General features: G+C 36.2%; 3 protein-coding genes and 1 long non-coding RNA gene across 11 annotated transcripts; 1 reads left to right on the top strand and 3 right to left on the bottom strand.

Annotated features, from left to right (window-relative positions):
• Positions 1–181: 181 nt before the first annotated feature.
• LOC661755 (breast carcinoma-amplified sequence 3 homolog) lies at positions 182–6,354 on the bottom strand. Of its 3 annotated transcripts, none has more exons than XM_015978966.2 (9): positions 6,209–6,354; positions 6,068–6,128; positions 5,611–5,952; positions 4,845–5,060; positions 4,525–4,782; positions 3,549–4,472; positions 2,627–3,224; positions 1,759–2,193; positions 182–1,040 (listed from the first exon to the last, which is right to left on the bottom strand). In XM_015978966.2, the coding sequence occupies exons 3-9, from the start codon at positions 5,899–5,901 to the stop codon at positions 418–420; spliced, it is 3,345 nt and encodes a 1,114-aa protein (XP_015834452.1). In that variant the 5' UTR covers positions 5,902–5,952; positions 6,068–6,128; positions 6,209–6,354; the 3' UTR covers positions 182–417. The 3 variants fall into 3 exon arrangements, with proteins under 3 accessions (XP_015834452.1, XP_008191608.1, XP_008191609.1); XM_008193386.3 differs by having other exon boundaries at positions 5,611–5,911; XM_008193387.3 differs by having other exon boundaries at positions 1,759–1,965; positions 5,611–5,911.
• A 448-nt stretch (positions 6,355–6,802) lies between these two features.
• On the bottom strand, positions 6,803–7,397 carry LOC135267184 (uncharacterized). Its single transcript, XR_010335534.1, has 2 exons — positions 7,260–7,397; positions 6,803–7,195 (listed from the first exon to the last, which is right to left on the bottom strand). It is a non-coding gene; the product is annotated as an uncharacterized LOC135267184 (long non-coding RNA).
• On the top strand, positions 7,016–12,044 carry cmb (combover). 6 transcript variants are annotated; one of them, XM_064359124.1, is made up of 16 exons: positions 7,016–7,150; positions 7,236–7,344; positions 7,393–7,577; positions 7,638–7,736; positions 7,921–8,116; positions 8,472–9,170; positions 9,221–9,347; positions 9,395–9,730; positions 9,843–10,316; positions 10,413–10,748; positions 10,797–11,001; positions 11,052–11,150; positions 11,202–11,401; positions 11,451–11,709; positions 11,768–11,897; positions 11,944–12,044. In XM_064359124.1, the coding sequence occupies exons 1-16, from the start codon at positions 7,025–7,027 to the stop codon at positions 11,985–11,987; spliced, it is 3,624 nt and encodes a 1,207-aa protein (XP_064215194.1). In that variant the 5' UTR covers positions 7,016–7,024; the 3' UTR covers positions 11,988–12,044. The 6 variants fall into 6 exon arrangements, with proteins under 6 accessions (XP_064215194.1, XP_015834451.1, XP_008191614.1 ...); XM_015978965.2 differs by having other exon boundaries at positions 7,638–7,742; XM_008193392.3 differs by having other exon boundaries at positions 7,626–7,736.
• On the bottom strand, positions 12,035–13,629 carry LOC661835 (uncharacterized). The gene is made up of 2 exons (XM_008193390.3): positions 12,701–13,629; positions 12,035–12,541 (listed from the first exon to the last, which is right to left on the bottom strand). The coding sequence occupies exons 1-2, from the start codon at positions 12,948–12,950 to the stop codon at positions 12,426–12,428; spliced, it is 366 nt and encodes a 121-aa protein (XP_008191612.1). The 5' UTR covers positions 12,951–13,629; the 3' UTR covers positions 12,035–12,425.
• Positions 13,630–13,902: the final 273 nt, after the last annotated feature.

The raw sequence follows: 13,902 nt of genomic DNA, 5'->3' as shown, positions 1-13,902 counted from the left end.
TATCACTGCAGGAGGGCGTTGGTGATGCCCGACTTGCTGAACTGAAACTACTCGCAGAACTCATATCTTCAATGTCTTTGTTGTTCAACTCTGCCGATTGTTCACCACCTGAAACCACCCACACATTTTAAAATCAACGAAACAAAAAATTAAGTAATATTATAATACAAAAAACAAAAACTCCACATGAGATCTTTATTTTTCTTTCCAATTTTTTGTTTAGTGTAATGAAATACAGATTCACAATATCTTAAATTATTATTATTATTATTATTATTATGTACAATTTTACACCACTTTTGTCGAAAATTTAAGGTGAACACATTTAATACTTAGAAAAACGTATCCTGACCCAACACATCTAAAAAATTAACAATTACGAGAGCATTTTAGAGACTTTCGGAATTTCCAATCCAATTATTTACGTTTTTTCTTTGACTTTTTCCGAGAACTTTTCGACGTTTGCGAGTTTTGCGCCGGCGCAAGATTTTCATCCTCGACAATCGGTGGTACTTTACTTGAATCGTCACTTTCGGTCGTATCTGGTGATGATCCGATCTCATCCGAAGATTTATTATCAATCTTCAACAACTCATCATTTTTCACCTCCACGTCAATATCAATCAAATTCTCTTTTTTCGCAAGTTTATTTACTGCAAAACTTTCCACACTTTCAATTTCGGGAAGATCCAAATCGATGATTTTTTCTTTGGGTGGTTTTGAGGCCGCCACAATATTCCAAGACCTTTTTATTGGTGGAACATCGATTTCCACTAAACTGGCATTCTCTTTTTCTTTTGTTATTTTCACTCCAAGCTTAGTTTTAGGTTTGCGTGCTTTACGTGTAGACAGTTTCTCTTCTTCGGAAGAACAAGTTATTTCCGGATCGGTTGTTTTATTCAAAGCGTTTGTCATTTTTTCGCTGCAATCTTCAGCATCTTCAAATTTTAAAATGCTTTCGAATAGAGATGAGTCGGGGCTTTTCTTCATCGGCACATCCTCAAACTGGGGCAAATCAACGCACACACAATCCAAAACATCTAAAATAGAATTATTTTTATACTTTTGATTTATTTTCGCAACTTTTTAACTTCTTATAATTATATAGTTAGAGCTTTAAAATTTCGTATACAATTCTGAGTTTAACTAAATTATTTACAAAATGGCCACGAAAAATTGGCCCTCAATTAAAAATGAAAATAATAGCTAAAATTTTAAAAGAAGTAAGAAATAGATATAGAAGATGTTGATAAAAGTCTCCATCGCGGTCTCCATAAAAATCGATGTTCATTTAATCGCCATTAAAAAAACAGGGTCATTTTGAAAAATCATAGTAGCCTTGCAATTTGACAGTTAACAGTTCCGAAGATTTTTTTTTAATAATAAATAAATAGCCATTTATTTCCAACAGGCACCTGCCCAACTACAGGAAATGTAAAGAAAAACGAAACTTAACATTTTAGAAAAGACCCTTCAAACCTTTGGTTACCAAAAGCTGTGTTATTTTAAATGAACCTCTGCAAACAAAAATTTGCAAAAAATTACCTTCGTCAATTAGGATACATTTTAATTAGATTCAAAAGGCGAATTCAAAAATTTAACAAAATTAATTATTACTGACTATTTAAAATTTCATCGCTCCCGAAGTTCAGTCATTTTGAAATTAATTTAGTTAAACTCAGAATGGTTGATGTAAAAGCTATGCTAGAAGTTAAAAAGTTTCAAGGCTCTAAAAAAAATCAGCCTGTATAATCTTACCTTGCACTTTGTCTTCCTTCTTGATTTTGGTCTTATTCTCCTCAATTTTGCCGCAACTTTTTTTGATTGTTTTAGTTTTAGGTGAGCTTTCTCTCGACTTGATATGTTTGGAAGATAGTCTATTATTTTTTTCATTGTTGCTTTTATGATTGATGATTTTGACGGCGACTTCAGTGTTGGCTTCGAGACTTTTGGTCAGTATGTGATCTGGAGGACAAGGTTTCGGTTTGGTTTCTGAATAAAAAACGGCTTTTGGTGCCACCACCGGTCTAAATAATGCTTCATCGCAGTTTTCATGTATAACAGCATCTTCAATAACTTGCTGTTCTAGCGTTGTTTCATCATCAGATTGGACTGTTACAACGGTGCCTAACGGATTCACGACTTTGGCAACTGTCGATGATGGTTTCATTGAAACGATCACGCAATGCCCACCTGAACAGAAAAAGCCAATGGCAGGTATTACTGATTGATTGTGATATAAAGCATGCACACATGCACCTCAACCAAAAAATTAAAAAGAAAAAGTACTATAAATAATAGGAAATGAATGCATATAGAAGGAGGGTTATTATACTGTGCGATTTGATTGTTAATTCAAGTGGTCAGTTTTCCTGCCTTTGGCTAGTTCTGCAGCTGATGATTTAATGTCGTGTGTCATCATCGCGACGAAATACCGCATTAAATGAGCGCGCTTTTTTTATAATTATGTAATTTGTGTCACTCATCACAAGGAAAATTCAACCACTTTTCAAGCCAAAGCAAAAAGTATTTCAAGTGCAATATGGGATACAAATAAAAATAAAACACAAATTACATGACTAGCAATTAATTTTAGTCATTGCTTCTATTTCAATTAATTAATTACCTGTATCTCCTCCTCGAATTCCTGGCGATTCTAACATGGCATCTGCCAAATCCTCTTTAAGTCTTGTCTCCCCAGCACTTCCCACCTCCTCACACGCCTTATGATATGTGTCCAAAAACAATTGCTCGCAACTGCTTGCAGACCCCGATTCAATTAAAATCGCATTAGCTTTGCTCACCGGCATATTAACCGGTTTTGAACGTCTCACATCAACTGATTTCGTTTCTAAAACAGTACCATTTGTGATGGTATAGGTTTTGAACGTAAATTGGGGTCCCATCCAAAGCCTCCTATGGGGTCCTAGATGTGTCACAATTTCAACTTGAGACAACCAATGATCGTCGTTATGATCGGGTTTAGTCTTTTTGTAAAGAGGCACGCTTTGAGCTATAAAATTTAAGTTGTCTTCGGATAATGGTAAGGGAACGTCAGCGGTATGAAGGCGACGATGAAGAGACCATTGGGCTTTTGCACATACTTTCAATTCAATTGGGGTATCGTTACATACGCGTTCTTTTGGGAGCGAAGAAGATGGATGTGGTTCCAAATCGTACTGGATTAACGTTCCGTAGCACGAGATTACGAACAAGGACTCCACCTGAAAGAAGAATATAGAATAGAATTTCACTTTATTCATGATAAAAACAACCATATTATGGCGTTGAACGACATGTCAAAACATATAAAACATAAAACGTAGTTACACTAAAATAAATTTAAACAATATATCACAAAACATCGATTGATTTTTTGGTAAAACTTGTTCATTTATTAGAGTATAAAAGCATTTGCTTAACAAATATAACTTTAAACTTTGTTTAAATTTTTTCATGCAGTACAAATGACTTGTCTGTGTAAGTTATAATAAATTAATGTTTATAATTCGAAATGTCTTTAGAACAAAACGGTTTGTTTGACTCACCGGTTTGATTTGGGGCTTGTGCGAAGTCTCTCTTGGTCCCCCTTTTGAGACATCCATCCATGCTCTAGGTGAGGCAAAACACGCTACAACCCTCAAAGTAATATTCTCTTCTGACGACGAAGACAATCGTTGTCTTCCAGGATGGGTTCTTTGAGACAATGCTCCCGTTGTATTTTGTACATAAACCGGTTGTCTGATTTGAGCAAGTGGATTGACAATAGTCGGCTGTGGATAAGGTGGAAATCTTGGATTGCGATAGGGAAACAACGAATTGACTGGTGTTTCAGTCAATGATACTGGACTACTTGATCTACCTTCCAAAGTCAATCCAGCTGATCGTTGATACCTTGACATCTTATTAACAACATGTGCTGTAGCATGTGTTCGTACACTAATCGGACCACCGTAAGGTGTCACCGGAAATACATGAGTAGTTCCCCGAAGTGTAGATACAGTCACCCAACGCGAATCCGGTGAAAAACACATATCTTGAACTTTGGCCGATGTATCACCACGATGTAACACATACAAGTGATGGACTGCAGCCAAAGCAGGGCCCCCAGGATGGGGTTGTATCCGAAACACGTGAAAATCATGACCACGTTTATCGGCTGTTAAAAGTAACATTCCGCTCGGATCAAACGATAAACAAACAATAGCTTCAGTGTGGGCTACAAAATGGGCTATCACAGCATCTTGCGGAATAACATTCTCTTGTGGACTCATTGTCTTGTTTTCAATGTCGAGAATTGTAACGATGCCTTTTTGGGGCACATCGGCTACTCCTCCGGCTTGGGGGCTACTCGTTGATGAACCAGGTTTAAAATTGGGATTCCCCGTTAAACTTCCAGCCACTGATTCGGTGAATTCCCGAATGCCACGACCCAAAGACTTTGCTGCATGTAATACAGTAGCGGTATAACTCTACAAAAAATTTATAATTTTATACATTTATTTCATCCTATATTTTAATTACTTGTACTCCTTCCCCTTCATTGCCACCTCCACTCCGATTATTCGCTATTAGCCTTTTTTCAGCGTACGCCAACCATCTTGCACCTAAAGCTAAAGGATTCTGTTGGATACCAGGGCTCAAATAACAAGTAGTCACACTGATACGATTCTCCAAAGTAAATGCATCGAAGACGGCGATTTTTTCAGCAAAACTCACCACAATCGAATGACGATTTGCTAAAACGTTCAAGATTGACGTTTTAAACTGTATCTGTTTTACCTAAAATAAAATTTTCGAAAATAAAATCACTACAACATTATTATTATTATTAGTGCATATACCGGATCTACAACTCCTCCTTTAAGTGACCGAAAAGTCAGAGTGCTGTAATTTGAAATAGAGTCACAAAGAGCGATTAGAGGACGCGATGATGCAAACAAATCAACATTGTCTCCGCCAGTTTTGAACGGAGTCGGAATCAATCGGAGAACACGAAGAATGCTATGACGAAATGATAAGATTTCAGTGGCTTCGCCCGTTGCTGGAATCACCCAAATCTGCAAAAAGTCCAAAATTAAAAATATACACAAAGATAGATTTAATTGATTCCAGTGTACTTTGTAAAAAAAATGACTCAAGGGGAAGAATTATATACTCTGTTTCCAACATCACTGACAACAAAAATCATTTGCCGTCAAGTAACTTTTGTCAATGCATTGTTAATTTTAAGTCACTGAACTCTTAACATAGAGTTCCGTAGTGAACTCCTTAAAAACGATTCTTAGCAAGTTTTGCTATATTTTTTAGAACGAACTTATAAAATCGTTAATTATCTAATTGGCTTCTGAACCCTCCAATACTTAATTTTCTAATTTTTCTAATAATTCTACTTGTTCAAAAATAATATTATACAATTTAATTTCGATGATTATTGGTTCCTTATCAACTTAATTTTTGTAAATTAAGAGTAGTAACATTTAGTAACTTAAATTCGTGTTTTTTACAATCTTTGTAATTTAATTCGTTACGTAACTTGATTCGTTTAAAAAATTCATAAAGTTTTTTGCGTTATGTGGTTTAGGTATTACAATATTTGAGTAAACATGCCTGTATGCCTGTAGTGTATCCCAAGACGAGTATCAGGGGCGGTGGAACGGCATTATCAGCATCGTAAATGGACCCCCATGTGGCTTCGTCCTGGTCTAGTTGTTCAAAATGTGCCCATTGTATCTTATCGTCAACTTCGTTAGGTACATTATACGCTGTCGGTACGACCTCGTTGATAAATCCAGCGACGCTGTCCAAAATCGTGGGGTCCGTGACTTGTTGAGGTGCGACAGTGACGCTACTCCCCCCTCTCGTCTGGGATCTGGACCGTCGAGGTGATTCAGCAGACATAATTTGGTCGCTGTAATAGTATTGAGGGTGTGGGTAAACATCTGATCACATCTGATGAAGGACAAAGGGTTACGACACAAAACGCCCATTGACAACCTCACGACACGATTATTTATAAAATCGTCTATCAGTAAACGAAATTTTCAAACTAAATTGGGGTCTTTACCTTGTTTTCGATGCAAATCAACATTTCATTTCCCAAACTGCGTCATTTCGCTGCCGAAGATCTAAACAGATATGACGTCAGAAATAGGGGATTAACACCGAAAGATGAACACATGGAAAGGGTACAAGTACTGAAACTCACCATCAAAGTCGCAAACAAGGGCTTCAGACGGTTTCAAATCACTATAAATCAATATGCATCAGCAGAGTACAAAGAACTTCACAACTGTCACTGTCACAACAACAGAAATCAGCTGATTGGACAACATTGGTCGAGTGGTAGCGGGCGATTTAATTTTAGCAAATGGTGGGACAGTTAGTGAGTAATTTAATAATAATAATTTTAATAAATGATTATTTTGGCTTTAATCAAGCTTTTGATGCATCATTTTATGGCTTTAAATAAGGAGAGAAAAAAGTTATAAGTATACCGGAGATGGAATCATCAATAAATCAATATAAAGTAAATAGTATAAAAAAGAGCCGTTTCCTTTTGTTATTCCAGACTGTGACAGACCCTTGACTTGAAGATATTGATATAATGGGATATTCAATAAGGATATCGATACACAGAATGGATTAAATTTAATCATACATTTATGCCTGACTGGTCAAAAGTTTACGGTAAGAAAATATGAATCTTGTTACAAAGCCTGAATTGAGTTACGTAATTGATTTCATGCACAAACAGTTGATTTTAGGGAGGACAAGATTTGCTCAAATAAAAAGACTGAAAAAAAATTTACTCGTTTTAATATTTAAATTCAAAAATGGTTCAAGTTATGCAACCCACATGCAACATCTGTTAAACGTCACTTCTGTCCATTGTCAAAAAGTAGACATAAAATGATTGTCGGATTTTAAATAAAAATAGCTGCAATATTTTCCTATTGTTTGAGTTGTAATTGCTTCTAATATGTTAGTAAAAGTGTGTCTTGAATAAGCCGGTTCGCATAATATGTCTGAAGACCGCAGGAAGATGAACCGTTCGAGTACTGGAACGGTGCCTAAAATCAAATGCAGGAATAACACTACTTCGTGCCCCAACGAACGTGATAGTCCTCGCAGTTGGACCAACAACTTGGTAAGTGCGTCAAAATTCCCACACTTCCCCTCTTTCCGCCACCATCTAAAAATAAACTTTAAAAATAGTTGTCTTCTATTTCTAGACGGGCGATTTCCACCGCCTCAACCTCTCTGACTACTTGAGGAATTCCAGACGAAATCATTGCGCCATGAACGTCGGTACCGTCGAAGAGCAGCGCTTGAATCCTGCGTGTAACTCACTTGCATCTCGCTTAATTAAACATTGACAGTATTTTACAGTAAACGGTTCCATCACTCCAAGTTCATCCAGCTCACGCCGTAACTCTTCGGGAACGGTGCCCAAGTGCGACAACATCACCAAGTATCCAGACAAGAGACAAATTGAAGACAAGTTGAGTCAAATCCAAGAGTATCTCCAAATCACCACTTCACTCATGTCCAGTATGAAGAATACAGATGATCAGGTGAGTCGTCTCACGGATTTTATTGAAAATACTTGATGAAAAAAAAAGTCGTATATTCAGTTGGGAGACGCCAATAATTTGATGCAAATGATTAACGATTTGAGAGACAGTGAGGCGAAATTGGTCAACATTTTAGGAAATATTGAGGCGGAGGAACAGGTGAAGGTGTGCTCTGCTTCTGTGTTGTGTTATCACCCTCTAACAATGCTTTTCATGTTTTAAAAACTAAATAGGTTGACCACGGTTCTCTCAAAACAGTTTTTTTTTGCTTTAATTAAGTACTGTCTTTAGCCTAATCAACTGTTAGTTGATTCCTAGTTGGAAGTGATCCAAATTTTTGCAGGCTGACCGCAATGACAATTACTCAGAGAGTGCAACATCACATCACAATGACCTTGACGAAAAAATCGACCATACAAATCGCGAAATGGAAATGTTGAGAGACCAACAAATGTCACTGTTGTGTTTACAACAAAAAGCCGAGAACAAATTGAAAGATGCTCGTCAGATCCAAGAAAAATTACTGACGGCTTCTCAATGTGAGTACTATTCCTACCTCTTCTAAGTTATCGAAACGTACAAGGTGTATTAGAATAATTTTTCATGTTAAATCAAAATTGCCGCTTTATAGAATTAATGACAGGCATTCATTTTCCATTTATTAATAGGTAAGTTTCAAATTTGTAAATAAGTTTCGCTAAGTGTTTTCTTGTAGTGTAACATTTTAGTGAAGTTTTTAAAATTAATTAATTGCCAATTTGTGAATTTCACAACTGACAGTCTTGATATTTGTTGATTTAATTAAGCAGAGCGGCACACTTTTTTTTACATGTAAACCAATTTAAAAGTTAACTAGATAAGAATCATTTAAATATATCTTGTATTTTCTTATAGATGATGTTAACAGTAGTATCAACCAACGCAATAAGAATTTGAGCAGTGTGCAGGACTTTGATATCGCCATTCGAGAATTGGAAGAGAGAAGTAAAAGACTGAATGAACCTCGAGGTTCAAATTCGAATCTCCAAGACAAGCTTTTGGCCGAAATGGACAGTCTGCAAAGTCAGATCGTCACAATGCACAACATCAACGACGATCGAAATCAATTAATTCAAGTTTTGGATAATCGAGACACCGAATTGCGAGCCCAACATTTAGAATTGCAAAATAAATTGAGCGAACTTCAGAATAAAAAATCACAAGTTGATCAATTAGTGGCGCAATTGCAAGTTTTGGAAGAAACTGATGAAGACGATGTTGGTGCACAAGTCAGGAGAATCGTAACAATGAAAGAACAATTATCGAAATTAAAAGATATGTTGGAAATTGTCAAAACTACGGAGCTGAATTCGAACGCATCACAAGAAGAACAAGATCTAGCATGTGGAATATGTACGAAAGCGGAGAATTTTTTACAGAAAGATGGGGAGAAAAGAAGAACTCCGTTGAATAAACAAGTGAATAAGAATGCATGTGATCGGGGTTTTGGAGGTGCTAAGCCTAAAAGTCGAACGAATAGTAATAAAGTGGCGCTTCAAGTGGAACTAGAAGCAAAAAAGAGGGAATTGGAAGAGATCATGGGCAAACATAAAGGTTGGGAGTCGTATCAATTTATTAACAAACAATTTACAATAATATTCCAGCTGGTACGTCAAACTTAAATCACGATGTTGGCACTGACAATAAATCGGAATTCAGTTGTTCAAGTAATGCGTATTTTGATTGGGCGCCAATCATGTCCGACCATAATAGATTTGACTCAAGTGACAGGTTTAATATAACAATTTTTTTTTCATCTTCTTTCATTTTAATTATAGTGACGAATATTCTGACCCGAACCAACAATTCGTTCTTCCAACTTTAAACTATCCTAAATCAGACCATGACTATGTTGCCCATCACTTACAAGACACTACTACTGATCGTCTATCAAGTATACCTCGAACACCTGAACGTCGCACACCGCGTGCCGCTAGCGAACAGGGAAAAAATCAAGTACAAAAACAATTAGAATTGATACGAAGTGTTTGCGATTCTATGTTGGACCAGCAAGGGGGAACGAACGTCAGAAATAATCTAACTCCAAGTTCATTATATTTTGAACCCAGGCCTATGAACACCACTGCGATTGTGGATCCCAACTATCAAAGCTGGTGAGTACATACAGGAATGATTCAAAAGTTCCAGACCATCATCTCTTGAGTAATGATAAAGGATATGAGATTCAATCAAATCGCCAAACATTTTATTTACATTTTCTACTAGGTTGGCAACAAATACTCTTCAAACACAAGCTTTCATGCTGAATACGCTCAACCAATGTTGTCAGATGTTGTGGTTGCAACAGCGCGAATTGATTTCGTTGAGACAAACTGTAAATCAATTGCAAGATTATGGCGGCAATTTGGCTTCACCTTTACAAAGTGAATGTCGCTCAAGATCGAATCAAAAAGGGGGGAATCAAGTGGCTGCGGCATGTTCAATGCCAAATTTAAATCAATATAATATCCCACCTTCCGTCAATCTTGATCCTTCTTCTTCTTATCAGAATAACATGCAAAATGCTCGATTGTTAGATCATTGTTTGAATAATGTGAGTGATCATAATAACAGTGTGTTGCATGCTGTTAATGCTAACACTAACCAAATACCGCCAACTCATATGTGGAATGGACAAGCTCTAAATAACCAAGTCGCGCCTGGAAATAGAGCTAACAATTATTGGGACAATTTTAGAAGGTAACTGAATTGTTATAAAACCAAATACTAGTTTTTAGTTGTTATTTTTTTTTGTTGTTTTTATTTTATTTCCCAAACTAACACAATTTTTGTCAGTTATTCCCGCCAAAACCTTCTTTCAACGAAAAGTAATGAAGGTTTCCAAAATATCTCCAATAATCCTTTTACATTGGTAACAACACCAAAATGTAATTCCGATCAAATGTCATCTCAAGAGAATACACCACGTAGAAGAACACAGTTTCGAAATAATAATTCAGTTGTACCACCTGACGTCCTCAATGTTAATAAAGTCGATCAGAGAAACATAAACGAGTGCGATTACAACAATGAAAGCAATTCGACCATTTCAGAAGAACATACGATTTTTAAAGAATCAGCAAGTCGACGAAACGAATGGCACGAAGAGCAAGTTGATGATCATCATACCAAGTAATATGACATTTACAAGTCTTGTCGTTTTATGTTAAACTTTTCCAGGTCGAAATTGTTTGAAGAATTGCGCGAAAACGTCTACAAAGAAGTGGTGACTCTTATTTCGGCCAATGAGACACGTCCACATTTCCTCATTCAATTGTTTCGTGATTTACAAATGATCAGTTCGGATCCGTTACGACTTAAAATTCTACAGGCAATTCAAACAATAATTACGCATAATTTAACAACGAATCACACAAATAGACAAGTACTTGAATGGTTTTTATGAGTAAGATTCGGTTAAATATTGATTTTTAGGTTTTTGAGCCACAACAAAGCGAACCGATTGACTTGCAATCAACCGTTTGGTCAAAAAAAATAATAAAAAATCAAACAGCCACGTCACGTAACACTTTGGTTTGTGATTGCAGTGATACTAACTTAAAAGTCTAGTCGAATTTTTTTCAGGATGATAATCGAGTGATAAAAGAAATAATTCCGTTTCTCAACGATCACGAGGACGATAGTATAACTCATCCATTTTTGGTGAGTCTAAAGCAAGTTCTACTCGAATCTGAGTCGTTTCAAGAAACAGTGCGAGACTCGGTTTTCAAGAAACATTTTTCCAATGTTTTGGATGAGGTTTTAGCACAGTATCAGGGCAAAAAGTAAGTTTTTGACGTGACTAGATTTGGTTCGTAGTAATTTTTTGTTTAGAGTTCATGACGTGAAGATGCATTTTATTCAAACCGTCAGTGATTTATTGAGAGGCGAATTGTCTTTCATTCAGTTGATACAGGATACGTGTCCTGATGGTGGCGAACTCGAAACGTTTGAAACTAATGTTAATCAAGAAGTAACCATACAAAATGGTGATTTAGCTGAAGCCGATCAAGGGAGGGTGGAAGAGGATGATGGGGAAGTGGAGGAGGAAGGAGCGGTTGGGGGATTTTGGGAATTACCGTTGGAGGTTTCTGTATGTTTTTTTTTTTTTGATATATATATATCATAAAATATATATATTTGTTTTGTAGGAAGATGTAGAGGTGCCATCCACCGAGTTTCAGAACAATGCAGAAGCACAGACTCAATTTATTAAGCAAGGTTTGGATCAAGTACCGACTCGTTTGCCGACTAAATCCCCTTCAAATACTCCGAGTAAAGGTATATGATTTTTATAAGTGAGTCTGAGTTAGGAGTTGGTTTTCAGATCGGTCAACTTCATCACGTTCCGATCATCACGATCTGTTTTAATTTATTCGTTAGTTTATATCGAGATTATTTTGAATAAAATTAAAATAAATCTTTCAACTTTTATTTCACTCAAATGAATACAAACCAATACAAAAATATCAACTAGTATACACAGAAGCTGCGACATTTCCTGAATCAGAGAAAAGAAACTTATTCTTGTATTTACAATTGTCCCTCCCCTATCCTGAAAATGTGTACAAAAAATAAACCACTAGCGTTAGGCAACGATGGTTTTCCTCACAAAAAATTGTTATGTAATTTATAAATCATCACTTTTCCAATAATTGTAGAGGTTAGAACCGTGCGTTTCTCTAAGTAATTCTTCAAACAAGTCCTCGGAATCGCTTTTTTTTCGGGAAATTATTTTTTCTGAGGAAAGAGAAAAACCGATATTGAAAGTAAAATATTATATTTCTATTCTACTAAATAATAAAAAATTTAAATAAAATGACCCATGATGCATCGCGGCATGTCGGGGATATTATGGGTTGGTTTTCGTAAGTTTGCATCGGTTCGATTCGTGGATTGCTGCTGATAGACGAAAGGACTACATTCTGGAAGACAGTTACAGAAATTAAAACCTATGCAACCGCTAAAGCACCAACTTTGTTTATCCAGACCATAGGAAAGCGATAAGTTTGATTAATAAGCCAAGGATAAATTAAAAAGGAGTGTTTGTTTACAATTGAAAGAGGATGGTCATTTCGACTTACCGTTTTGGCGCCGTTTTTTGAACTCTAGTAAGTCCGTGGTGGTGCCAAAATCCCAAGCGCGTTTCCGGTTTTTGCTCGAGGGGTTTTCGAACTGTTGTACTTCCATGAAGCAAGGCTTTTCTTCCTTCATCTTCTCCAATAAAGGAGGCTGGTAGCCGTAGTAGCCATTGGATGATAGGTTAGTAAGACTTCTCGGTATGTAGTTCATGTTGTCTTGGACAATTGGTAACATGTTGAAGTTGTCTCGCATTTCTAACCGATGTGTGTCTGTTTGTGTGTGTGTGTGTGTTCACTAGCGTCAGCTGCTTCCTAGTGAGATTGCGTAGCGTGTTCGAAATAAATTCCGGCTACCGGTCTAACCCCCAACTTTCACTTTCGATAGTTCAATGTTTTGTACACGAAGTAAAACGATTTTATTATGAGAAATACACTGTTGGATTAAAATTCAGTTTTTAAACGTCGGACACGATCGGAACGGATCGATAAGCAACGAGTGTTTTTCCACACAGATTAGCGTTATTTGCTTTGACAGGTTTCAAATTGACCGCTTCAAACGTACCAACCGAAATCACATTAATCAAATGTTCATAATCACTCAATGAATTCAAAATTAAAACTTTATTAAATCGTCGTCACGCAAACAAACAAATACCCACATTTATCACAAACTTGGGCAAATTTAAAGCAAATTGTTTTTATTTAAATTAAATCAGCACGCGAGAAAACTAAATTCCCCAAGTCAGTCACTTGACACTCTATGCCTAACCTCTCAGATTAATCAAATTTCCAGATTCTAAAAATGATTCAAACGACACCCTACAATATTTTTAAGACAGTTTTTGTCTACTCTGCTCTTATTATATTTGCCCCTATTACGACATTCTTCGGTATGAAATTTTTCGTTTTTGAAGGTACTATCTACTATGCACCCCAATAATTACAATTTCTTATGTATTGGCGTTTTTTTAGGTCTTATCGGTACCGGAAATTTAGCAAGTAATGTGTGGTCAGCAATATTAGCCGTTGTTGTGTTACATATAGCTTTAGGTTTGTTTGTATATAAGGCATACTTTGAAAGTGGCACTGCTAAACTTGATGAAAAAGTCGATTAAAAGTCGTTTTGTTATGTAAAATAAATATTGTTTTTGTATGACTTTTGAGTATTATTAAATTTTTAATTAATGATGATTTTTTTTTATTTT

The sequence above is a fragment of the Tribolium castaneum genome, chromosome 9 (genome assembly GCF_031307605.1).
Source record: "Tribolium castaneum strain GA2 chromosome 9, icTriCast1.1, whole genome shotgun sequence".
Lineage (NCBI taxonomy): Eukaryota > Metazoa > Arthropoda > Insecta > Coleoptera > Tenebrionidae > Tribolium > Tribolium castaneum.
This window is presented reverse-complemented; position numbering and strand designations above follow the sequence as displayed.